Below are 27,378 nucleotides of genomic sequence, written 5' to 3'. Positions count from 1 at the left end.
TTGAAAGCAGGATATAAGAGCATATTTATGTTATTATGTTTTTATCAGTCTCAGCTGGGACTTCTCTTAGATCCTGTTTTCTGTAGCCATTGAAAAAAAAAAAAAACAACTCTCATCTGATTGCCTTGCTGATCAAAGCCATGTGGACTTGATGTTGAGGGCCCGTTTTCTCATAATGAGCAAGTTAGCCCTGTGTGTCTCCTAATCTTGGGGCAAATTTCTGCAGGACCTCAAATTTGCCCCTATGATAGTGGGAAGGGCTGGAACAGAAACTCAAAGAGAATGGAGTCCTGGCCCTGATTCTCCGCATACTATTGCAAGGCCTTGGGCCACCACGTCTCCCTTCCAGGCCTCAGGGTTCTCATCTGTGCAAAGGCAGCACTGGACCAGATGGTCCCATGACTTTTCTCTCAGCTCCAACATTGCCCTTCAGTTTTTCAGCCTCAGACACATGGTGGAAGTCTGTGGCTATACTGGTGAGTTACCTACACTTCGGAATCTTGCCACCCAAAGCCCAGAGAACAAATAATTCACTGGGAATTATTTGCAATGATGGGAAGTAATGGGAATACCCCTTGTTTAGTTTTCCTGGTATAACAGTTTAGCATAACTGTGATCTAATGAACTGTTTTAAAATTTTAATACCAAATCAGAAGCAAGAGTTAAAGCAAAAAAAAAAAAAAAAAATTATTGAGATGAAATTTCATCTAACTAGGGGATGAAGTCTGCCCTTTCTCTCAGTGTTCTGTATAATTGCATTTTGATTAAACGGGGGGGGGAACCAAACTTCATGATAAACATCATCACACTTTGCTATTTTTCAGGCAAAATGATCATTCAAGCAAAATAATCAACACGACCATTGTATTCTCCTGTCAAGAAATACTGATCACTAGGGTTTGATTTCTTCTGTTTCTCTCTAAAGGTGGTATGCAAACTAAATGGCAGGCCCCTTTTTGCATATGAAAGGCCAGGAGACAAAGAACACTCTTAATTCAAGCTCATTTTACTTTAGCATTTGACTTGGGCAAGTCAATCCCCCCAGAAGTCCGTTTGTTTCCTCATTCATGCAGCCATTGATTATTCAACTACTTAATGAACTACGATTTGCCAAGCTTTGTACTGGGTGCTGAGGACAGGAAGATGCTGAAAGAGGTCCAAGCTGCCTGGGAGCTCACAGTCCAGTGGTATTACTAGCAGGTCATCAGGCTCAGTGGACATTGTTCTCATTCTAGCAGAACTAAATAGTGATCCCAGGTAGTCAGTGAAGACCTTCCCAAGGAGGGGAGGTTAAGTTGAAATCTACAGACAAGCAGGAGTGAAGCAAAGGATGAGGGAACAAGAACCCAGGAGGAGAGAAAAGACAGGGCCCATCATCTCAGCCTGGGTTTCGGTTCCTGAGGACTAAAGCGCATGCTTCTCCTTCCCCTCTGAGAACCCTGACCTGAAGTTTCTACCCCTAAAAATGCCCGAAATATGGGGCAGTGGCCTTGAAGAGGAAGCTGTGTTTTCCGAGTCAGCTGCTTCTTTGACAAGCTGCTGAGTATCTAATTGTCTGTGTTCAGGCTTGGTATAGAGGAAGCCACAGGCAAATTTTCCTCCATAGGTAATTTCTTTTGAACCACTTTTAACATCAGATTAAGCTTTGATGTTCATTGGATGGGACATCTGTAGGCTTTGGGGATAGACACCATGATGGGTTCTGGACATTTCCCTGAAGTCCATCTGTACTCTTCCGGTAACGTGGCTTGTACTGACAACAAAACTCCCCAGGCTGCTCTTAGTCCCAACTCTGAAGATAGCAGCTGAGTTCAGCCAGGAATTAGAGGGATCTGGTTTTTCACTCTCTTCAGAAAGGCAAATGGATTTGAAGCCATCCAGAGAGCACTGAGTGGATTAGGTAGGCATTTTGATCCATTAACTTTGACGCAACATCCCCACTTTCTCTGAAGTTCTAGAGATAGACTAAGGTGGAAAAGATAAAGGGAGAGATGAATTTGTGGCTCGTATGGAATTGCAGCTCTGGAAAGGAGCGTATAAGTTGGCACAAGGCGTAGCCTGTGGCTCCCCCATGGCCAGTAGCTGGCTGAAACTTTGCTAAACTCATTGGAGTCTTCTTTCACCAGGGACTGACTAGTTGTTTCAGGAACCCTAAACATCTGAGGAACTGGACCCAGTGAACGCAGTGGTAGTTAATTTTTAATTTGTATTTTTGATCATGCGGAGAAGCATGTGGAATCTAATTTCCCGACCAGGGATCTTCACCAATGGACTGCCAGGGAAGTCCCAATAGTATTTTAAATATGTGAAGATAATTGTATGATATTTGAAATGTGTGAAGGTAGGTAGGAATAAAAAGCAAAAATCTGTTTGTTTGCTTTTTTACTTATTTCCTCAATTTGGAAAAAGTAGCAGTGGATTTAAGTTTTATTCATCTTGGTACCAGTTTTGCTGCGCTGAAATGTGTCATTGTAAAAGTTCTTCATTGAGTTATGTCAAGATTTTCCCTTCTCCATGAATATCTTTCATTGTTCTGACCCAGTGCAATTTATATATAGCAGAGTTTTTCTTTCCAAAGAAAATTGCATTTGATGTGAGTGAGTTTGTACTCCCTCTCTTTAAAGTGAGTTTCGCATGTGTCATGATCCACCATTGCTGCTGCTCTTCACAAGGAAACGAATCACCATAAGATGATTCAGTTCCAGCCCAGAGAGCACAGACCCTGGATATTTCTGTTTGCCTGGCCAGCTTCATCTCAACTATTTGTGTATGTACTTATTTTCACTTCACCTGGAGTCTACAAGGAGTTATAGTCCTAATTCCTTGGGTATTGATGGAATTTTTTGAATGGCCGTCATGTCTCAAGGATCTTCAAACTACTACTGTGAATTCCAGGTTATGAACCACTAGATTCCATTGTGTCTTTCCCACTCCATGACTTTTGTATCACTTTTAGCCCCTTAAAGGATCTTTTCACAGCTTGAGATGAGAAGAGCTCCATATACATCATACACGGTAGCACCCACTCAGGTGTCCATATCTTGAGAGTACTTAGACCCAGGACTGTTCTTAAATGATAAACTCAGAAACAAACATTAGGAATAATGATAGCCAAGAAGAGCTAAATTAATTAGATCAATCTAATAAAGTGTGTGGTAGAAGAGTTAGGATAAGAGGATGTAGAAGCCAGGGAGCAGCCTCTTCTTTTCCCAGTTTTGTCCTGCTATTGTTACCCTCCAGGGTTCTTGGCCTCCTCTATATAGAGATTGATCAAAGGCCAGACACGAAATTCAGGCAAGGCTTTACTGGGGCCCTGGCTGTAGCAGGAGGGGGCGAGAACAAGTAGCAGGTTCCCTTGCTTGCTCATTTCCCAAAGTGGGGGCAAGCTTGTTCCTTATATGGGATGAGGGTAGGGATGTATCCAGGGGTCTGGCCAGAAGGGTGGCTTGGGTCATTTGTCCACCCTTTAGGTGGTGTTGTGTGCAGGGGGCATGCACAGTACCCTGCTTTTGCTACCAACTCCCTGTTTTTGCTCCTGGCTCTTCAGAAGTGGCAGTTGGGCTTTTTTGGTCTTTTTGTATCTTTTGATCAGAATTTGCCCCAACTGCACATGCACACAGTTATTTTTAGTCCCTTCCAGTTTCTCCCTGTTTGGCAGTTCATGGAGAGGTGAGTTCAGGTGCAAGCTTTGCAGCAGTGCAGCCGAGGGGCCCAGGCCCCAGCCTGTCACCCCATCTCTGTTGAAAAGTTTAGAGGCTGGATTCTTGCAGGTCAGTAATGTGAGATCCTTGGAAGCTGAATCCAGGAAAGTATCAGTCATTAAACTTAATCAGCAAATTGTATAATAAGGCCCATAGACTTATAGCACCAAATATGAGCAATTTATCAGCAACTCTTGATAGAATGTAATGGTTAGATAGCATCACCAACTCAGTGGACATGAATCTGAACAAATTCTGGGAAATAGTGAAGGACAGGGGAGCCTGGCATGCTGCAGTCCATGGGGTCTCAAAGAATCAGACAGACTGAACAACTTGATGTAATACTTAGGTCATATTCCTCAATGAAAAGAGTTACTTCAGAACCTTTTAAAAAAGATAAAAAGTTAGGTAATTCTTATATTTAAAATTTCTGCAAATTTCTGTTAAGTAAACAAAGACATAGATATAACACACACACACTAATTTTTCCCATGGCATTAACATTTCTGAAAAACCTACATCACTGATGTTCACAAGAAATCTGAATAACTTCGGTCCTGATAGATGTTCGTTTATTCATTACCTGAGCTGAAATTATCTGATCGCCAACCCAATCTGTTGCCAGAACAAAGGGTCACTTGGCCAGTGGGCTGGTGGCCACCTCTCCAGCCACAGTCAATTACATTTTGGCCCAGTCATTTCAGTGCTGTGACTACTTTGATTCACGCCTACCCTGTGGCTCGATAAACAAGCCATCAGTGTGTTGGTTTCTCTCGCCCCAGCTCATGAGCCATATCCAGATGGAAATCCTGCCTCCCTCCCTAAGTCCTCACCATCCCGCTCACCCACTCCACCCAGTCCTGAGATGAGGTCCAAGCCGGGGTTTGCACATCTCTTCCACCCGTTACTGTGGATGTGATATTTTAAAAGCTAATAATTCACCTGGCAGCTTGCCCCCAAATCATCTAACTTCAAAGTGGCCACATCTAAATGGGCGTGCCAAGTTCTGCTTCAGCCAATTCTGCAGCAGTTTAGCAACTATTTTTGATTAAAAATGGCTCAAGTGTGTAATGACAAGAGTACAATCCTGTTCCCAAAGTGAGATTAGCATCTTTCTGAGAAATTCAGAGGATGAAATCAGATTTAAGGGATCCCGAATTAGTTAGCAGATGAGTCAAACAGAGCCAGACAAGCTCCTGGCCGGACAGAATCAGTGTCAGGCACCACTTGTCCTGGGTTAATCTGGCTCTGAGGTCCTTGGATCAGAGCTCCAGGACAAAATCTTGAATGCTGGAGCTTCCCTCTGTGGGCTCCGGGTAACCTTGTTTCGGGAGCTCTGCCCAATTACCTGGAATTGTGGTCAGCCCAAAAATTCAGCCACAAATGACCATTTGCCCACCCCTCAGCTAAAGGGCAAATCCCATGCACGGAGGAGCCTGGTAGGCTGCAGTCCATGGGGTCGTTAGGAGTCGGACACGACTGAGCGACTTCACTTGCACTTTTCACTTCCATGCATTGGAGAAGGAAATGGCAACCCACTCCAGTGTTCTTGCCTGGAGAATCCCAGGGACGGGGGAGCCTGGTGGGCTGCTGTCTCTGGGACTGCACAGAGTCGGACACGACTGAAGTGACTTAGCAGCAGCAGCAGCTAAATGGAGGGGCTTCCTAGGTGGCACTAGTGGTAAAGAACCCTCCTGCCAATGCAGGAGACGCAAGAGGCACGGTTTCGATCCCTGTGTCGGGAAGATCTCTTGGAGGAGGGCATGGCAACCCACTCCAGTATTCTTTCCTGGAGAATCCCATGGACAGAGGAGCCTAGCAGGCTACAGTCCACGAGGTCGCACAGAGTAGGACAGGACTGAAGCAATGTAGCACGCACGCAGTCCAAAGGCAACCAACCAGCATGTCTGTGTCCAAAGCCAGGAGCCACTATTAGGATGAACTGAAGCAAAGAATGAGGCATTAAATGTCACACAAAGGACCCTGGGAAAAGAACCTAGCACACCTGGGACCTAAACCCCCAAATAAGTACACTGTTTTGATGATCTGCCTTATCGATGTTAGTCAAAAGTTCAAGAGTGAGTTTGTGGGGTTCAAATCAGCAGCAAATTAGTAAATGTTTATTGTGGAATCTGCCAGAATTTGGGATACCTTCCTGGTTATTGTTTTGTTCTCTTAATCGTAAACAGTTTGAAATTTCAGACCACAAAGTGACAAAGGAGCTTATATATTTTTTATTCCCTATCCAATGCAGCATCCAGCCAATATTTGCACACTTCCGATTCTGCTCCAAAGTGGGAAGCAGTGAAGGCTCAAATAGCCCAGGCCCCAGACTGACATTGTTTGCTGACAATTGAGAATGGGGAACCAGGCTACAGAGGGGTGCTGGAATCCTGGAGCAGGCTGGCTAGAAATGTCCGGACTATTATTTCAGCCAACAGAGCGGACATTCTGATGCTTGTTATTTCGTTTCCTGGTGCAGAAGCTATGAGCCTATTATGAAAATCCCTTCAGCTCTTCCTGTAGTTGTATTCTGTAAACCTCCTCCCACAGTAAGATCTCATTAAACATTCTTTTGATTTGTTTGGGAGATAGGTGATGATGGTATAAATATCTTAAAGAGAGAGAAAGTAAGCAATATCCCTAATTTTAGAAAAAGCATCAGGTATATCATTTGAATGTGACATTTCATTTTTTTCTCAGTACAGACAGGGAAAATTGTGGCAATCTTGGCTAACACCCCTTGCTTATAAAGAATGGTCTAATTCACTAGCACCTCTATTTTTCTCAAAAGGAAAAATTGTTACATGGCAGGTTCTGGAAAGCCCCATGTGGATATTTTCCCTGGGACCCCCAGCTCAGTGTTTCCCAAATAAATACTGCCTAGAATGGCAACCCACTCCAGTACTCTTGCCTGAAGAATCCCATGGACAGAGGAGCCTGGTAGGCCACAGTCCATGGGGTCGCAAAGAGTCGGACACAACTGAGCAACTTCACTCACTTCACTAGAACCTTCTTACAAGAAAAACATGATGTGCATACCCAAAGAAATCTCTGCTCCCCATCCCTGGATTTGAGGGGAAAAAACAATAATTGTTCTACTTTCAAATGCAACAAGCATTCTTCCTGGAGCAAATAATTTTGGACTAGATCACCTCAAAGCTTTCCCAAGTGAGCTTTCATAAAAAGAACACAAAAATAACTAAAAAAAAGGAGAAGTTGGGGGCTGGTTGGGGGTGCTTAATAAACAGTAGAAGGAAAAATTGAGCTTTCCTGGTGGCTCAGTGGAAAAGAATCTGCCTGCCAATGCAGGAGATACAGGAGACTTGGTTTTGATCCCTGGGTCAGGAAGATCTCCTGATAAGGAAATGGCAACCTGCTCCAACATTCTTGCCTGGGAACTCCCATGGACAGAGGAACCTGGAAGGCTACAGTCCATGCGGTCACAAAGAGTAGGGCACGACTGAGCATAGCACAGAATAAAAAAGAGCTCTAATGTGTACACCTGGGAGCCCTTATTCAGGCTTAGTGTTTGTTCCTGGCGATTTCTTCTCGCATTGGCCTAGAGTTGCAGGACACAGAAAATGGGTTAGGGACTAAAACGTACAATTTCTGCCGTTTCCGCAATCCAAACCCTGCAGGCCACAAGTCTGAAGTGGAGCCATAGAGGCCTCCAGGTGAGGCTCAGGGAGGTGCTGCCATAGGGGTGATGGGAGGAAGCTCTGGAGCAGCTGAGGAAGCTACTGGGCATACCTGCTTCGGAGTGCAGCCTCCAGCCTGAGGCTGGAAACAGCCAGAGTCTGGGGAGAGGATAAGCCATCTCTGCATAAGAGGCAGAGGTCCCTGTGAGACTCTGAGCCTGCTGGGCTGGGCATCTTCTCTGGGTCTTTCCCAATCAATAGCAAGCTGGCCTACAGTACAGGATTTCAGTCACAGCTACCTGTCACTTAATCTCAAGACTCCGTCTCCAGCCGGGCTAAAAGATGACACCCTTTCACTGATGACTTTAACCTTTGCTTTATTCTGGTTCATGGGAAACACTCAAGCTGATGTTTATCCAGGCTTTGGTCCCAAGAAGGACTGTAGGTTAGTGCTTTCCCATCTGTGACCTCATGTTCTGGATTCCAAACACCTGAATAAAACCCCATGCTGAGAAGCATCATAAAGCTGCCTTTCAAGGTTCTTGCTCTTGGCTGGAATTCTCTTAAGCTGTTGTGGCAATGCCTGTTATCCCAGGCTGATCAAAAACTAGGCATTTAATTGAATAGTAGGAAAACAAACTACTTATTTAATAAATGCAATTTGGTAAACAAAGTCTAAATTTGGAGTCCGTTTGGGGGAAGACAGGAAAAGCATCACCAGACTTTTGGTAGCAAGAGATTGAAAACAGTGCCCTAAGAATAGTCTGACACAGCCATTCAACTTTTCATTCATGCATGCATTCATTCATTCCAAAAGTGCTTATTAAGAATTTATCAAATATGCCAGATGCTGAAGGTTTAGTTACGGGTAAAACACAATGCCTGGCCCTCCAGATCAGAGCCTAGAGGAACAGGCAAACCCACAATGAGGCGGTAACAATACATCACAGTAACTGCTGTGCTAAGAATACATGCAGACTCATAATAGGCTTATTGCAGAAGATGATGTCTGAATTGGGTTTTAAAGAAGCAGTAGGACATTCTACCTAGCTGCCACACATTCAAGTGCGTAAAATGTAATAGACGGAGTAATTGTTTACCAGGTCATACTGTGTTAGTTGCCTAGGCTCCAACACAGAGTCTGATGTCGTTTGCATTCAGTCTGATTCTGTGCAGTAGTATACTCAAGGTATGGACAAAGTAGAGAGCATTGTCGTGCCCTGTGTGGAAACCGTGTCACCTGTGAAGTGATTGGGAAAGCTGACTCCGTTAGCCTGTGGAAGAAAAGTGGAGGCGAGTAAATAGATTCTATTCAGAGATCAGAAACAGATCCACTAAGTAAGAGTTGCAAACAAAACCAGGGAAGAACTTTAGAGTCTTATTTCCAAAGTGGTCCTCCACGAACCATGTAGAGGAGATCTGAGCAAAAACTGTTTCATGATTATAAAAGTTCGGAAAATACAGAATTTAAAAGCCTGATTTCTGCAGAACTTATCAGTACTTTTATTTCAGTAATGTGTACTGTGAGACTCCAATAGGAGGATGTAAGAATTTTTTCATTCAACACACCAGTACTGAGTGCTTACTTTAGTACCAGGTTCTGGCATACACACTCCAGACAAAGAGATTCGCAAAAGAGACAAAACCCTTTCTCTGGAGAAGAGTAGTGAGAATGGATGGCAGTAAACAAACAGTGGATCCACATTTCCTAAATTGATTGGTCCACAAACCATTTTGTAAAGAAGCATTCCTTCATTCCTGTGTTCCTTAAAACAAGATTTTGGGGAAAGAGTTAATTAAGAGAATCTTGTGATGAAAGAGAGGGATGATTTCCTCAAATTCCAGAATGGAGACTGTGCAGGCTGATTTACAGCATCTACACGCATACTGCAGAGGGTGTGTGAAGACTGGAATATGTGATCCATAAGAGCTAAAGTGTTTTTGACTCAACAAAACTGGATGTTTCTAGAGTACACTTTCAGTCTGAGATCTCATTGGGAGTAATTTGTTATTTGCTGGCACAAACTGATTAAGAAATACCAAATGTATGACTATCCATGAAGCCATCAGATCAGATCAGTCGCTCAGTCGTGTCCAGCTCTTTGCGACCCCATGAATCGCAGCACACCAGGCCTCCCTGTCCATCACCAACTCCCGGAGTTTCACCCAGACTCACGTCCATCGAGTCAGTGATGCCATCCAGCCATCTCATCCTCTGTTGTCCCCTTCTCCTCCTGCCCCCAATCCCTCCCAGCATCAGTCTTTTCCAATGAGTCAACTCTTCTCATGAAGCCATAGGACCCCTATTTTAAAAAGAAAAAAGTACATTGTTAGTATGTACACAGATAAACATGATTCCGAAAGAACAGTCTTCTGGTCATAAACCAAATGATGAGTTTGAGAGGGTATATATTCTCCTACCCCATCCAAATGAAGTTTACAAAATCCCGAGACTCTCAGCAAGACCCTATGTTCAGAAATTTGAGTTCAGAAGGAACTCTGGTTTTCATCTGGGCTTCGATCATTTTTTTTTCCCACACATCAAAGCATGCAGGATCTTAGCTCTCCAACCAGAGATTGAACCCATGTCCTCTGTAGCTGAGCGTGAAGCCTTAACCATCTTAAATGCTGCTGAGCTGCTAGGGAAGTCCCACAGGGTTTAAACAATTTGCCCAAATTCATAGACCTGGAATGGAGTTTGGAAAATTATGTTCCCAATGGTACTGGGCACACCTCAGTTTGTGTTTTGGGTCTGCCATGAGCAGCAGAGTGTCTTTCATGCCTCCTCCCTGAGATAGAAGACTGAATTCTGACATTTCCAAACAGTGGAGAGAATTTCTGCCCAAGAAGCCAATAGGAGATCCACAGAGGGTAGGCTCCAGTCTCCTTCACCTTCTGAGATGCTGTTCTAAAAACATTTAACCCCAGAGCTCAAACCCTCTGCCCGGGTATGAACCCTGCTCTTCGGTTTTCTAAAACACTGGTACCTGCTTCCTTCTCTTGGATCCGCTCCTTCTCCCCGCTCATCCTGCCGTACCTCCACCTGACATTTGTTCTTTCTCTGTGGTTGCCTCCTTGGCACTCAGTGCTCAAATTACCTTCAGAATCCTCAGAGCATATACTGTACTTGCTCGTGTTGGCACCTGTGACTCCCATCTTCTGTCGTGTGGCTGGAGAAAAGGTTTTCAGTAAATTCTACCAGTGATAAAGCCCTGCTGTAGAATTCTTTAGAGACTATGAATTTAGGTTATGTTGAGTATCTCCATGAAGATTAAAAGGAAGAGTCCAACAGTGTCATAGGAGGAATCCTCATGGAATGGGCTAGTGGGCTCCATGAGATCAAAGCCCCCAACTCTGGCTCCAGAGTCAGAGAGTCTGACCTGGCTGCAGAGAAGCTGATGGCTCATGAGTATAATTCTTTGAGGCTCATGAAGCTCCAGTACTTTGGTCACCTGATGCAAAGAGCCAACTCATTGGAAAAAACCCTGACGCTGAGAAAGATTGAGGGCAAGAGAAGGAGGTGATAGAGGATGAGATTGGTTGAATGGCATCACCGACTCAATGGACATGAGTTTGAGCCAACTCCAGAACATAGTGAAGGACAGGGGAGCCTGGCGTGCTGTAGTTCATGGGGTCACAAAGAGTCAGACACGACTAAGCGACTGAACAACAACCACAACATGGGTATATGAAGGACTCAGGCAGGAGGGCCTCCAAGGTGTTCTATCAGCTCTCACAGGCTGTTATTTCATGACTGCATCATCTTGTCTCAGTCTAGCCTATGGTCTAACATTGGCCAAGATGAGAGGCTGGCAGAGAAAAGAAGATGCAGTGAGTGTGTACGGAGGCAGAGCTTTCTCTTCCCCTCTACAGAGGTACTGCATCCTTCACGTCTTCTCAAGAGATCTTTTCGGGGAGGAGATGAGCCTTGCCGTCCTCGAGCTCCAACTCTCATGTTTTGGGTCAAAGAAGTTGAAATTGGAGCTGCGAGTGGGTGTTGCATTTGGCTGGATCCTACTGGTTGATCTTGTCACCTGCGGCTAAGATGCCAGGAGACAGAGTCCCCTCTGCCAAATCTGCTGGGTCTTCCTAAGCCAGTGTTATTTCTGCGTCCATGTGGCCACACCCAGTGATCAACCATGGTGGTTGTGCCTTTCCCCACCTCCTGCTGTTTAATCCTGTGAAACGGTGAAAGGCTGCAACTGCTTGCATTTTTGCCTAAAGGAAATCAAACACATATATCTATACGAAAATATAGATATATAACAGTCTATGGGGAAAAACATTCGTCAAGTGTACAAGGTCTAACAATCTCCATCAAGCTTAAGTAGCAGATTCTGGCTCATTTGACTGTCCATGAGAAATGCTAAAAAAAAAAAATTTGCAAGCCATTCGTCCCCAAGTCTCTCCACCACCATTCAAGGAAAGACCACATGAAAATGTGGAAGCTACTTGGTTGGAGAGGATCATTTCTGTGGGCTTTTCAGCTCCGTTTTCCCTTCTGTTATTTGTATTGGTTTTCTTTCTCTCAAACCAGGGATGTGCCTGGTTAGAGAAGGCTCTTGGTTAACATTTGCAAACCGACAGCTCTCCCTATACCTGAACCGAAGGAATTCAGTGCACCTACACAGAGGAGAGGGAAATGTCCCCCTTGATATACTGTTTTTCCAGGTTGTGTTTCTGGGAACCAAATGCTAACTTATCAACTTCTGTAGGTTTCACTGAATACAACTGCATGGAATGCTATTACTGTTTGCGATGCAACCTAATCTGAACACATTGCCTTTCTTTTTAATCCAAAGGGGACTAGCAGGTTTATTGTGTTTGCATGTGCTTTCCCCCTAGACTCTGGCTGCCCTAACAAGAAATTCAATAAATCTACTTCCAAACCATCTTGCACAAGCTTTGCATGTCCAGTCTGGGCCTGAGGAAATTAACAAGAGAATAGAACATACCATCGACTTGCGGAGTGGTGATAAATTGAGAAGAGAGCATATCAAGCCATTCTCACTGATGTTTAAAGACTCCAGCCTGGAGCACAAGGTAGAGCTGGGTCTCCACAGTGGCTCTTTTTCTGAAATAAATTGTTGTAAATGTTCACGGGACTAGAGAGAGAGCCCAGGGGCTACGGTTTTGGTTGGTGTGTTTGTTGTGTGTTTGTTTGGTTTGGTACTGTCTTTTCTTTTTTCTCTTTGAAAATCATGAGTAGACTGAAGGCCATGAAAGGAGATGCTGGTTAGATAAAGAGAGCATCAAGTTTGCTCTTTATGGAAAAGATGATGGAAAGAATAAAGGAGTTCCTTCCACTTTGACATTATTAACCCAAGTGACGTTAGCACCCACTTGCCTTTGATTTTAGGTGAATCTGCTACCCTTGTAACCTACTATATGAGGGCACCCAATAACCTAATGCAAGTATTAGTGATAAACACTGTCTTGGTTAGATGTAGACACCTGTTCTCCCATTCTCCCAGTTGTCGGCTGCTCAGAGTTCCCCCGATGTACGCATAGTACATGGTAGTGGATTCAGAATTGGGTTCCAGTTCCACCTCTGCCACTTCCTTGCTGTGTGACCTTCAGTAAGTGAAGGAGTCTCTGAGCAGGAGATCCTCTCTGTACAATGAGGCTGATGGACACACCTCCCTGATAATTTAGGATGAAATGCTCCAGGCAACGCCTTGATGAAATGAACTGCTCAGAAGTGGCCACCATTACCGTATTGATGATGACTTAGTTTCACGCCCCTTCTCCCCTCCCCCCAGCACCAAACCATGAGCGGGTGGTGTCCCTGGGTAACTAGGCTGCTCGTTTGCACTGATGGAAGCTGACAGACCTTCCTTGGCTGAGCACAGGAGGTGCTTAGCATCTGCAGGAGCCTCCGGCAAGAACAGCAGGGGATTTGCAAGCAAATTTCAGGAGTTTGATTCGATACTCTGCAAAGCTCCAATGAGCAATTTTTTGCAAGTTTGCTCAGCTGCCTGGGAGAGTCTACTTTGCTGTGTTTGGAGAATTCACACTTCCAAGCATATGCATTATTCCCAGTGAGTCTCTTTGATAACTATCTGAAAGTTGCAAACTCCAAAATTAAGATCTTCACCTGCGATTCACAGTTTGAATGTATTGTGTCTATGTACTAACAAAACAAAAGGAAAAGAAACACTTTGCCTATTCAACAACCCACCCCACCCCCACCCCCACCATTGCACGTGGATTTTTCTTGTTAGTAATATAATTAAAGGCATTTTCTATCCTGGCTTCTCCATTGAAGGAGCTAGGAAAGGCAGGGTGGTCTTACAAAGAATCTTCTCAATTAGGCTGTATCCAGAGCTGTGCAAAAACTCTTTTATTCATTCTTTCTAAAGATGTACTTGCTTCACTGATGACCTGACCCCTGCAGACTAGAGATCATTTCTAATGTATTTTATTCAATAGTGTCTGGTGCTGACCTGCAGGCACTGGTGTTGGAGGGGTATTGGATGTAGAGGAGGCACTATGTATCAGAGGTTGCTTTCTGTGACCAGGGAGGTTCTTCTAGGAAAAGCAAGGGACAGCATCTGCTCCTGAACAGACACGTGGGGATTAGGTCACTGGTAGTCCAGTCTTACACCATCTAGCATGTGCTCTGCATCACATGGGCTCCCAGGGGCGGGCAATCGAGGCACACAGGATAGTGCTCACTCCCCTCGTGTCACAGAGACAGTCCTCGTTGACTCCTGCTCAGAGACCCTCTCCGGGGGCAACACTACTGCTGAGCAGAGGATATATCAAAAGTAGTAACCAGTGGTTATTTCACCCTGGAGAAGAAAATGGCAACCTGCTCCAGTATTCCTGCCTGGGAAATCCCATGGACAGAAGAGCCTGGCAGCTTACAGTTCATGGAGTCACAAACACAAGAAGTGCAGTTCATGGGGTCAAACACGACTAGCAACTGAACAACAACAGGTACCATTCTAAGTTATGTGCTTTCCTGGTGGATCAGTGGTTAAGAATCTGCCTGCCAAGCAGGAGACGCGGGTTCGATTCCAGGGTCAGGAAGATCCCCTAGAGAAGGAAATGGCAGTCCACTCCAGTAGTCTTGCTGGCAAATCCCATGGACAGAGGGGCCTGGCAGGCTACAGTCACCAAGAGTCAAACAGGACTTAGCGACTACACAACAACAATTTCTAAGCTATGAGCACAAACTGACTAACAGTGACAGTAAGAAATATTGAGTTGGCCAGAGTTCATTCAGGTTTTTCATAAGATGTTACAGAAAAACCCAAACAAACTTTTTGGCCAACCCAGTGGATTGTTATAAAGAGCCTCCTTTTATACTTGGTGAAATGGGGCATGGAGAAATGATTCGGTAGCCCACCCAAACTCAAACTGTCAGTATAGGGACTGCAATCTGAGCTCACTGTGACCCCAAAGCCAGTGCCCTGGTCTGGTCAGGACACTGCCCCTCCCAGGAGCCCTGAGGATCTGCTCCCCCAGGCCCTTGTCTGGAGAAGGCAATCCTGTGCCATCTTCATTCTCTTCTCTTTGAACTTTGGATGAAGTGGAAGGCTCAGGGCAGGGATTTGGGAGAGAGGTCAGATAAGAAAGGGTCCCAGAAGCCTTACCAAAATAAAAGCAGAGGCTTCAAATTCACAGGACTCCAGAGTTAGAGCATAGCATCAGTGTCCATCTACTCTGTGGCCAGCGTTTCAGTATACTGGCCTATTGCATCCCCAGGGAAACATTACTATCTCACTTACTTTTGTAAGAGAAAACTGAACCTCTTAGAGGTTAAGTAGAAGTTATAGATCTCAGAATTTGGTTGCCATATTTCATCGACTCTAAGGTACCATAGACTGTGAGGTGTTTGGTTTCTGTGCAGCACTAAGAAAAACCACCCAATAGACAGAGTAAACAAGGAAATTCACATGCCTCTCCCTGGGTATTGGTTAGATGAAAAAACAAACAAACAAAAATCCTCTCCAAGAAATTGAACTCCAAAATGGAATGCACATGGTTTTGCCACCTGAGTTCACACTCTGAATGTGATCTTTAAAAAAACTCAGGCAGAGAATTTAAAGTGGTCTCTGCCTGCAATGCAGGATTCCTGGGTTCGATTCCTGGGTCAGGAAGATCTGCTGGAGAAGGGATAGGCTACCCACTCCAGTATTTTGGGGCTTCCTTAGTGGCTTAGCTGATAAAGAATCTGCCTGCCATGCGGGAGACCTGGGTTCAATCCCTGGGTTGGGAAGATCCCCTGGAGAAGGGAAAGACTACCCACTCCAGTATTCTGGCCTGGAGAATTCATGGACTGTATAGTCCAAGGGGTGGCGAAGAGTCGGACACCACCGAGAGACTTTCACGTCACTGGGTTCGTATTGCCCCCTAGTGACCAGTAACAGCAATCACAAACCTCCCTGGAAGAATTCAAGATTTTAAGTCTCCACTGACAGTAAGATAACTTTCTGATTTCAGTGTTAAAAGGTGGGGTAAAAATTGTGCATCTTAGATTTGTTGAAATATTTACTGTGTTTGTGACTCCAAAGTCTTTTCTCTTCCCACTGCCCTACCCTGCTCTTTGGGAGCAAGTTTGGACCATAAAAGTATATTTTCTGAGAGAAAAACTGGGAATGGAAACAATGATTTTTACCTTGGAAATTCTGTAGGAAGAAAAGGCTTCGTTCTGTTTGAACAATATATGGTTATTTGAATAAGGGAAACTGTTCTCCTTTCCACCTTTATTAGTGAATTGGAGAACGTGAAAAAACGCTTTGAAATGTCATCCAGACACTTCTTGGTTACATTAGCTTGTAAAAATTAGCATCTGTTCCAAGCTTTATGTGAAGTGGGACTTTTACCCGCCTCCCAGTGTTGCATAAATACTTATTGGGTGACTGACTGCTGCTGCTGCTGCTAAGTCGCTTCAGTCGTGTCCGACTCTGTGCGACCCCATATAGACGGTGGCCCACCAGGCTCCCCGTCCCTGGGATTCTCCAGGCAAGAAAACTGGAGTGGGTTGCCATTTCCTTCTCCAATGCATGAAAGTGAAAAGTGAAAGTGAAGTCACTCAGTTGTGTCCAACTCTTGGTGACCCATGGACTGCAGTCTACCAGGCTCCTCCGTCCCTGGGATTTTCCAGGCAAGAGTACTGAAGACTCGGGTTAATAAGGAGAATCATTGAGGAGATTGCCTCACCCCTGCAACTAGCCTCAGGCTATATGTTGTGAATCCTAAGAGCCAAAAGACATGGGTTGCTTTTGGTCTGACTCTTGACTGTAGAGTTTCAGGAGAGAGGATTGTAATGTTCTGCTTACTCCCTGCCATGTCATCTCATTGTGGTTCACAGGATGTCCACACAGAGAAATCTTCTAAGTTAAGCTTCAGAAAGTATGCTCATGACTCCTGTGTCTTAACCAAGTTTAAACAGCACACTTTCCTTCTCTGTCCTCAGGTTTTCTCATCTGTGAAATGAGATAGTTTGGCAGCTCCTGGTAGCTTTCAGCAGCCAATGCTTTGAGGCTGTGAATTCCCGAAGGTCTTGATGAACACATGTCCTGGTTTGCCCAGTTTACGTCCGTTTTCTCGATGTAATTATAAATAGCAATTCCAGTCACTCAAAAATCACATGGGTGACAAGTCATGTGACCCCAGGCTTAGATCTTGGCCGGGTTAGAAGTAGTGATTCTCAACATCCCTGCAACCACATGAGATTTCCGGGAAGACTCCAGAATAGGGGTAGAGCCCTTATCCAGTCATCTAAGGTCCCCTCCACTAAAGAATTCTCTGCCCGTCTTTATTTTCCAGCTAAAATTTCCTAAAGGGAGCTTACAGATCTCAGGGGCGAAAAAAAATTAGAACTGTGATAAAGACATGTAGGAATCACGGCGTTTGTCACATACTGTCAATCATATTGGTTTTTTCTTCTATTATATATGAATTTTTTTCCTAAAAAAGGTAATGCATTTGCCCTAGCAAAAGCTTATACCAAGCATATGAGGCGAAATGAAGAAAATGACATCTCTTGTGATCTCAACCCACAATGCCCAGTGTTAATATTTTGTCATGTGTCATGCTAGTCTCCATGAGTGTGATTCTTTACACTTACCTGTGCAATGCTTCTATTAAAACAGGGCCATTTATACATCATGCCTTGTAAGACAGTGTTAAGCATTCTTCACTTGAACTTCTCCCCACAGTAATAAATGTTTAGTTACAAAATATTTTTTGTAATAGCGTACTATTCCAGTGCATATTTTAGCTACGTTTGCTTTTGTTCCCTCAGTTTTTAACTATTACAAATCATAAATTGCATTGCCATTACCAGGATCAGAGTTAAATCATACATCCATGTTTAATTATTTTCTTGGGATAAAATCATAAAAATGGGTATAAGATAATATACATTTTAAAATACTCAATGTGCATTCTGAAATAACCCTCAAAAATTGTGCCTATACTTTCTAAAAATTGCCGACTTGATAAGATACAAGGAGCATCTTCCTGCCATATTTAAAAAAATTATTATTGAGTTTGAATGTCTTTCTGTATATGTGTTTTATGTTTTGGTCTTTATATTCTTTTGTGATCTTCACATTTGTCTTAATTATGTGACTTGAATGTTCATCTTAATTGTCTTCTTTTATTGTGATGCTCATTTCTGTCTTATTGATTTGTGAGTGTTCTTTATATTTGAGGATCTTAATCCCAGAACACTTGTGGAAAGGTGATATTTCTCAGCCTCTACCCCTTATTTCTCTTCTGGGACAAGGCTCTGAGTGAAACTTAGATGAGGAAGGCAATTAACTACAATTACTTTGGTTTCCAGGCCAAAGAAAGACTGCTTAAATCACATGGAAATAGTTAACTGGAATGACTTCACTCAACTTGATGTTACAAAACATCAGGACCACCTCAGAATGAGGCAACTTCTTTATTTTGAATAAAGATTAAGATATGTTTAGTGCACACTTCAAAATTGATTGAAAATTTATGTTTTGATGTTTAGTGTGCTGTTAAAAATCAAACCATATTGATGGCAATTAGATTTCCTTCCTTCTTTCAATGCCAGTGTATTCCTGTTAAATTCTGAAATTTTTTTTTGAGAAATCAAGGCCTCCTTTATCACCCTTACAAATTTAAGCAATAAAAAGCCTTTGTCCTAGGCTAATAGTTTTCAAACTTGAAGGTTTTGTTTAAAATGTAAGCGCCTGCCCATCAGGGACCTACATTTTGAGAAAACCCTTCTGGGATTCTGTTGTCCTGAGTTGCCGGTCACATTTCTCCATTCTTGGCTGTACTTTGAAACTTGGGCTTGCTGAGTCACTTGCTTCATGCCTCAGAGATCAGATCACGTCAGAAGGTCTTGGGTCCATAAACAAGGTCCACATGGTCTCAGATAAGCTAGAAGGAATGTCTCCAAAAGGAATGTCTTCCAAGGCCTCAGGCTAGGGGGTCAAATAGACATTGGTTCAAATCCCACTTTGAAAATAGATGTAGGTGCAGTGGAAACTTCATTAACTTACAGATCATTATTGGATAATAACAAGTTGATAGATAGACACCCCTGTGCACATGCAAAAGCTTCATTTATTTCACAAGTTTTTGAGTGAGTGAAAGTTGCTCAGTCATGTCCGACTCTTTGCAACCCCACGGGCTGTAGCCCACCAGGCTCCTTTGTCCATGCGGATTCTCCAGGCAAGAATATTGGAGTGGGTTGCTGTTTCCTTCTCCAGGGAATCTTCCCAACCCAGGATCAAACCCAGGTCTCCCACATTGCATGCAGACTCTTTACCATCTGAGCTAACAGGGAAGCTCACAAGTGTTTGGTCTTTGTTAAAAGACAGAGGAAAGAACATAAGCTTGTTTACTGAGTAGACATGACTTGAACCCAATTCCTGCTAGATACTGGCTAGGTGATGGAGGAAAAGGTGTTTGATCTCAGTGAGATGATGGTGATCATACCACCTGCCCTTCATTGGAATGTTGTAAAAATCAGATGATGTAATACACATATAATAGATGTCTGAGTAAATGCAATAGTTATTTTTTCTCTTTCCTTCTGGTGAATTCTATGCCAATCCAATTCTGGGTGAGGCTGCATCCTCACTTAAAATAAATCTTACACTTCTATAGCTTCTTTAGAGAAACTACTTCATTAAAAACAGTGGTGTAAGGAGCAATCTTAATGTGTCTTATATCTCAGGGTACTAGGGTCACGACTTTCATAAATTCATAACCTTGTAAGATATATATACTAAGTGAGTACACACCCGAAGCCCATAGATAGTACTTGCTATGAACTAAGTTCTGTGCTGAATATTTCAAAACATTCATTTAATATTACTTTTATTATGTTCAGTAACCACATAAAAACAAGGATTTGTCACACAAAGAAACCTTTATATAATCCTTTGCCTGAGTACAATTGGTTCTTATATCTGTTGAGAATTTCACTCAGTTTTCTCTATCCTTTATAAAGAAAATCAAAGCTAACTGAAGGCTTAAGAGATTTGAGGAAAAGTGTGTCACAAACTTTGAAATATTTCTTCTTTCTGTAAACTCCTATTGGAGTGATAATGAGTGAACTAAAATAAGGAGGAGTTTCAGCAAAGCAGAGGAGGCTAGGTAAATGAATGAAAAATTTGTTAAGATGTTGGGTTCTGGGATTAAGTAATGAGAAAAAAATGCTTTTGTCTATTTTGGGAAATGTTCAGAATGTGTTGAAGCACACTATTTCTTATTTAGATGCAGAGGGCAGATACATGGAACACTGAACCAAGTGGTCTCTGGTTTTTGAAGGAATTATTCCTTTGTAGCCTCAGGTTATTCTTGAGTTTTATTGCTCTAATAAGGTTCAGAATAATAAGAATATTTAGACCACCTTTTTCAGGTAAGAGGGACAGATTTCAAAGAGACTTGGGGGGAAATCATTCCTATTCAAACAATAGCTAAGTGAGAATCCTTTACATTCTTGACATTATCTTGTAAAATTACTGCTATTTCTACACCCTCTAGGAGGTCAAATGAGATCAAGGGCTGTGTCGCTTGTGTCTTTTTCATCAGATCAATTAGCTAACTCCAGTGCCACATTTTCAGAGTCAGGAGTACCAATTTCATCTGTAATAATCTAATGTAGAATGATACAATTATGATGATTTCAACCTAAAGGTTATCATCTCAGTCTTTAAAAGTAATCTGCTGTTTTATGTGTGGATATAAGCATCATCTAAAACTATGGGCTTCTGGGCAAAAAGTCAAAAACAGTTATCATTCTCACCCCCTCACCATGTCTTAGGCGACTGGGTCCTCAAGAAAGGAAGAGTCTTTCCTCCCCAAAATGGGAGATTTGGAGAAGGGTGAGCTGGGAGAATGGTGGGTTGTAAGCTTTGTAAAAGTTTGACTTGGAATTCTCATATGGCAATCCATCTCCCTCCCCAGGAAGACCATAATACATTGTGTGCTTAACCGCTCAGTCGTGTCTGACTCTTTGTGATGCCATGGACTATAAAGTTCATGGAATTCTCCAGTCTAGAATACTGGAGGGGGTAGCCATTCCCTTCTCCAGGGGATCTTCCCAACCCAGGGATCAAACCCAGATATTCCCAACCCAGGAATCGAACCCAGGTCTCCTGCATTGCAGGCGGATTCTTTACCAGATGAGCCACCAAGGAAGACCATAATACATGGTCATTGTCAAGATAGATTCACAATACTATGTTATCATTAAGGATCTTCTGTCATTCCTGGGGTGGGATCCTCTCTGTCTCACACTTTTGAAGCTGTCCATCTTAAATATGCATTAGCAAGATTCCTTGTGACTTTGTTAAAGATGAGGAGACCACCTGTGTTTGAAGGTCAAGTCTCTTCGGAAGAAGTATACCAGTGAGACATTCCTCAGATACACCTGTCCCTCATAGAAATGTTCCTGGTAATGATTTGGTTAGACACCAAGATACGAAATAGAGTCTATTTCAAAATATGAAAGGACTGAAAATTAGTTTCCTGGTTTTTACTATACGTATGTCTTCCACCCAAATGATCTAATTTAAGAGTGCTCTAATCAGTGCCAGGTTTCACAACGCATGGATTCAACAATAGAATGGAGGTTACATTCTTTAGTTCAGTCGTACAAAATGAGTAGATTGTCTCAGTTGAGATTCTTAACATATTAATTTATATTAGTGAGAGATGTGCTAGAAAACTATCTTTCTTCAAATTAGATTTATCCAAAGATGGAATGGGCTGTCAACTGAGAGGCTGATTTCTTCATCACTGGAAATGTTCCAGTAGGAGTTAATGGCTCATTTCTGAGGTTTTGCCAAGTGAAATCAGCATTCATCAAAGTTGGATCAAGGTGACAAATAAAATCCCCACTCCACCTATAAAATTTTTTAATCCAAATAAATACATGAAAAAGAAAAAAAGACAAAACTCATCGTATTTTGGACAGTTAACTAGATTATTGCTTTGGTTTGAAATGTCCTCTACATCTTGTAGAGAGTTAAGAATTTAGTAAGTACCTTTTGGCTCATAGTCAAAATTTCTCCTTGGAATAAAAGCTATGACAAACCTCAATGGCACATTAAAAGCAGAGACATCACTTTTCAGATGTGAAAGTGGTTTGTATATTCAAAGCTATGGTTTTTCCAATAGTCATGTACAGATGAGAGAGTTGGGCCATAAAGAAGGCTGAATGCCGAAGAATTGATGCTTCTGAACTGTGGTGCTGGAGAAGACTCTTGAGAGTCCCTTCAACAGCAAAGAGATCAAACCAGTCAATCCTAAAGAAAATCAACTCTTGAGTATTCACTGGAAGGATTGATGCTGAATCTGAAGCTCCAATACTTTGGTCACCTGATACGGAGAGTCAACTCATTGGAAAAGACTCTAATTCTGGGCAAGATGTGGGGCAGGAGGAAAAGGAGAAGGGGACAACAGAGAATGAGATGGTTGGATGGTGTCACCAACTCAGTGGATATGAGTTTGAGCAAACTCCAGGAGATAGTAGAGGACAGGGAAGCCTGGTGTCCTGCAGTCCATGGGGTCACAAAGAGTCAAACAAAACTTAGCAACTGAACAGCAACAAATTAGAGAATCTAGCAGAGTAGGGTGATATCCCTCTGACCCACCTAGGATGATTTTCCAGGCCTGTCTCAGGCAAAGAAACATAAAAAACTAGAAACTCTGTCCATCACCTCGGCAAGCTAACTTCCCTAGTCACATCTCTGTAGATGAAGAATATAGAAAGGGCTTTTCCTTGTGTGATCACACTTCAGTTCCAAGCTTCCTTATGAAAGATCTAGGAAATCATAGGTCCTGATGGCTCTGAGTTCATTTATGAATATGTCTTTCAAGAGAATGCAGGGCCAGCATCCACAGACAATAAACAAAATGGAACACAAATTTTTCCTGCTCTACTTCCTTGGAAGGGAACCCAAGTTCCAACCTAATCAAATCAAGTAGGAAATTTTCATTTTTAAAACAATTTTTAAAATTATTTGAAGGTAGTGGTCCCTCTTATTCTGTTGCATTTAATAAAATCCACTGTATCTTTTATTTTCTTCCCTGTTATTCATTCACCCATTTAGGCCTTAGGAAAAGGGTTCTTTATTTTGCTTTGCTTTGTGATGAGAATCCATAAATCAATCATGAAAATGCAGCAGTGCCAATGTATTAGACTGATTAATGAAGTGTTTTAAGGTCCATTTTTTGCCCAGATTATGATTCACTTTCATTCTAATAAAGATTTCAGTTCAGTTCAGTTCAGTCGCTCAGTCGTGTCCAACACTTTGCGACCCCATGAATCGCAGCATGCCAGGCCTCCCTGCCCTTCACCATCTCCCAGAGTTCACTCAAACTCACATCCATCAAGTTGGTGATGCCATCTCATCCTCTGTTGTCCCCTTCTCCTCCTGCCCCCAATCCCTCCCAGCATCAGAGTCTTTTCCAATGAGTCAACTCTTCGTATAAGGTGGCCAAAGTACTGGAGTTTCAGCTTCAGCATCATTCCTTCCAAAGAACACCCAGGGCTGATCTCCTCTAGAATGGACTGATTGGATCTCCTCTACATAGACTCAAATTTTTAATACATTTTCTTTCTTTGTATTGTAAACCACATCACTGAAATATGATCATTCACCTTGTGAAGATGATTTTATCTTAAAAACAGCAAAGTCTCAGCAGATAAATGTTAGGTAGTTAGAATAGGAAAAGGGAACCCAGGAAAGGTGGCTAAAAGACAAGGAAGGGAAAAGCCCCCGAAAATAAAACAAAGGATGATCCGAGGACTGGAGTGAGGACCTCAGGTAGAACAAACAGCACTCCTGGCTAGCCCAATTCACATAGGGCAAGCCCGGGGAGAGAAAAAACGTATAGTAAGAAGAGCCAAATGGCCGGGGGTCTCTCTCTTGCTCTGTCTCCCTCTCGGTCTCTCTCAGTCTTTCTGTCTCTCTCTCTCTCTGCCTCTCTCACTCTCTCTCTCTTCTCTTCATGTCTTTTGGGTCATCATGCCCTCATGCCTCATGGATGTATTTTTCTTTATTTTCTAAATAAAACTGAGCTGTAACACGGAGCTGTAACACTGATCTGTCCGAGAGCTGTGACATAGTCTGTCCGAGAGCTGTGACATAGTCTGTCCGAGGGCTGTAATGCTGGTCCATCGCTTCAAATTTTTGTTGTGATGAAACAGAACCGAGGAAATTGCACACTCCCCTGACACAATATGGGATTCCCTGGTGGCTCAGACAGTAAAGCATCTGCCCACAATGTGGGAGACCTGGATCCGGTCCCTGGGTCGGGGAGATCCCCTGGAGAAGGAAATGACAACCCACTTCAGTACTCTTAACTAGGAAATTCCATGGAAGGAGGAGCCTGGTGGGCTACAATCAATGGGGTCACAAACAGTCGGACATGACTAAGTGACTTCACTTTCTTTAGGCCTTGAACTTTGGGGTCAAGCAGTCTGGATTCCCTCTTTACAATCTGTGAGGTCCTGCTTGTGTTACTCAATAATTTTCAGTTTCATTATCTGCAAAATAGGGATATGATAAATACAATCTTCTTAAAAGTGTTGTCATGATAATTAAATGAGATCATCTACAATAAGTACTTAGCATATTGCCTACTTATTATTATTCAATTTGTTATCCTAGATTTTGGCCCTTTTCTGAACTGACCCTTTCCTGAGTCAACCAAATCCCTGCACATTGAAAAATAATAGTACAGTTGTCCCTTTCTACTGCAGGGCATTGGTTTCAGGACCATAGATACCAAGATCATACAATGATGTAGTATTTGCACATAATCTACACACATCCTCTCACAGACTTCAAATCATCTCTAATTCACTTAAAATTCAAATGCTATGTTAATAGTTGCAGATACAGTGTAAATACTATGTAAATAATTGCCAGTGAGTAGCAAATTCAAGTTTTGCTTTGGGGAACTTTCTGGAATTTTTTTTTTCGCAAATATTTTTGATTTGCGGTTGGTTGAATCTGCTGGTATGGAACAACTGGATATAAAGGGGTACCTATAATCAAAATTCTAATCTAAGCTCTCAAAGGAAGCATTTGTAATTTGTTCCAAGTATTATGGCCTTTTTAATGGGTATTAATCCCATCTACAGTTAGCTCAGTTACTGTCTTCAGGACATTTCCCGTCCAAAGACAGTGGTGTAGTGGAGCAAAAACTCCACTAGGAGCCAGGAGATGTGGCTTGTTGTCAGAACTTTGCCACCAACCACCTGATTGACTTTGACTAGTTCTTTCCCACGTCTGATTCTCAAGTTCTTCATTTTTAACGTATGCAATGGCCAAGTCCTCTTATAGATCAAGGACTCAGTGAATTATAGGACACCTTTTCCAAAGGTCCCCGGAGAAGGGAGAACTACCCCTTTGGCGAAAGATGTTATAGGAGGCAAAGGAAGGCATAAAGACAAAAGTCTTTTTCTAAGACAAAAGATCACATAGGAGATTGTAATTCCCCTTAGAAGAATCCTTTCTAACATGATGAACCCATCAGTCAGCAACATTTTGGGGCACCCTACTGAGTACAAGGTACAATTTTGTACAGAAAAATGGACGACAGCATTCTAGAAAGCAACACTTGTTGGAAAATGTAACAAATGCAGTAAGTCCCCTACATAGGAGCCTTTATGTTGAGAACTTTCAAAGATGCAAATGTGTGTTCTTCAGTGTCAGGTGGGAGTGAACTTGCAGCTTGCCCTCTGTCTCCTACTCCTGATGACCCTTCAGCTCCACCATGTCCCACCTCCTCTCTGTCCTCCAGTCAGTAACTCTTCTTGTCTGTTCACTCAGTGCCAGCCCCTGTATGCCAGCTGTTGTACTTTTCAAGGTACTGAAGACTGAAAATTCTTTATTTTATGTGTGTTTGTTTTTTACATGCTATTTTTGTGAAAAGTACTAAGCTTATTACAGTATAATACTATATAGCCAATCATGTTAGTTACCTAGGTTAACTTTGTTGGACTTATGAACAAACTGGACTTAGGTGCTCTTGGAAAGGAACTCATTTGTATGTAGGGGACTTACTGTATAGCAATAAAATATGCATAATTCATTGATTATAGTAAATAATTATATAAGGTTACCATGTGCTACATGCATGACTCTAAGCACTTTACATATATCAACTCATTTCATCCTCCCGGCAGCCCACACAAGATAGCTTTTATTATTGTCCCCTTTTTCTGAGTGAGGAAACTGTGATAGGGAAAACTTGGTAAATTTGTCCAAGGTTACGTTGCTCTTAAGTGGTGAAGCTGGGATTCAAACCCTGGTAGTCTAGCTCTAAATTACGCCATGCTCACCACTAAGTCATAAAAGAGTAAGTGGGGCCAAGTGAGGACAGAGAGGAGAAAGGATAAAGAGTCTAACTATGGTAGGAAGGAGAATACGTGTAACTTAATATAGCTGTGAACCAGAGCGTTCAGATCTTCACAAGTCAAGAGGAAGTGAAATGAATCACCACTCAGTCTCAGCACCCTCTCATTCTAAGCCAATTAGGGATGTTCTTTCCACAGTTTTGTCTCCTTTGTATTTCCAAAGTAACAATGCACTCCATTATGAAACCAATATTTTATATTTAATTGGTATCATCTTCACAAATCTTATAAGTTTCTTCCTTTCTGTGACCTGTGCTAAGCACTGGAGTTCAAACATGAAAAAATAGAAGTTATTATTAAATTCTAGCATAACAAAATACAGTAAAATGGAACAGCTTTGCAAAACCTATGAATTATATTCATTCCCCCATTTGACAGATAAGAAAACTGAGGTTAAAAGGAATTGGCTTTGTTCACTGTGAAACACTGACAGAGTGGAGGATCTGGGGGTCAAGTAAGTCCTCCTACTTCATCACCAACCAACTTGCCATCAGAAGAAAATAAGCTTGCTCAAACTCACATTCACCGAGTTAGTGATGCCATCCAACTATCTCATCCTCTGCTGACCTTTCTCCTCCTGCCCCCGATCTTCCCAGCATCAGGGTCTTTTTCAGTGAGTCAGCTCTTCACATCAGGTGGCCAAAGTATTGGAGCTCCAGCTTCCTGCATCAGTCCTTCCAATGAATAGTCACAGGTTGGTTTCCTTTAGGATTGACTGGTTTGATTTCCTTGAGGTCCAAGGAACTCTCAGGAGTCTTCTTTAGCACCAGTTTCAAAGCACCAATTCTTTGGCACTCAGCCTTCTTTATGGCCCAGCTCTCTCAACTGTACATGACTACTGGAAAAACCATAGCTTTGACTATATGGACCTTTGTCAGCAAAGTGATGTCTCTGCTTTTTAATATGCTGTTTAGGTTTGCCATAGCTTTTCTTCCAAGGAGCAAGAGTCTTTTAATTTAATGGCTGCAGTCATTGTCCACAGTGATTTTGGAGCCCAAGAAAATAAATCACTGTTTCCATTTTTTCCCATCTCTTTGCCATGAAGTGATGGCACTGGATGCCATGATCTTAATTTTTTGAATGTTGAGTTTTAAGCCAGCTTTTTTGCTCACCTCTTTTACCTTCATCAAGAGGCTCTTTAGTTCCTCTTTGCTTT

The 27,378-nt window shown here is 42.6% G+C and overlaps 1 protein-coding gene across 3 annotated transcripts in view; it reads left to right on the top strand.

The window, feature by feature from the left end:
* The window catches only part of ADCY8 (adenylate cyclase 8), a 230,417-nt gene that overhangs the window by 131,429 nt on the left and 71,610 nt on the right, over positions 1-27,378 (top strand). For 2 of the 3 annotated variants that reach the window (XM_025265512.2, XM_025265513.2), the window contains exon 8: positions 12,188-12,385. The exons of the other annotated variant lie outside the window; for it this stretch is intronic. In XM_025265512.2, coding sequence (XP_025121297.1) covers positions 12,188-12,385 — 198 coding nt within the window. The remainder of the gene's footprint in view (positions 1-12,187; positions 12,386-27,378) is intronic. 3 annotated transcript variants of the gene reach the window in all.

Source organism: Bubalus bubalis, chromosome 15, assembly GCF_019923935.1.
Source record: "Bubalus bubalis isolate 160015118507 breed Murrah chromosome 15, NDDB_SH_1, whole genome shotgun sequence".
NCBI classification, from domain to species: Eukaryota; Metazoa; Chordata; class Mammalia; order Artiodactyla; family Bovidae; genus Bubalus; species Bubalus bubalis.
Note: the sequence above shows the minus strand (reverse complement) of the source record. Positions and strands in the feature narration are given on the sequence as shown.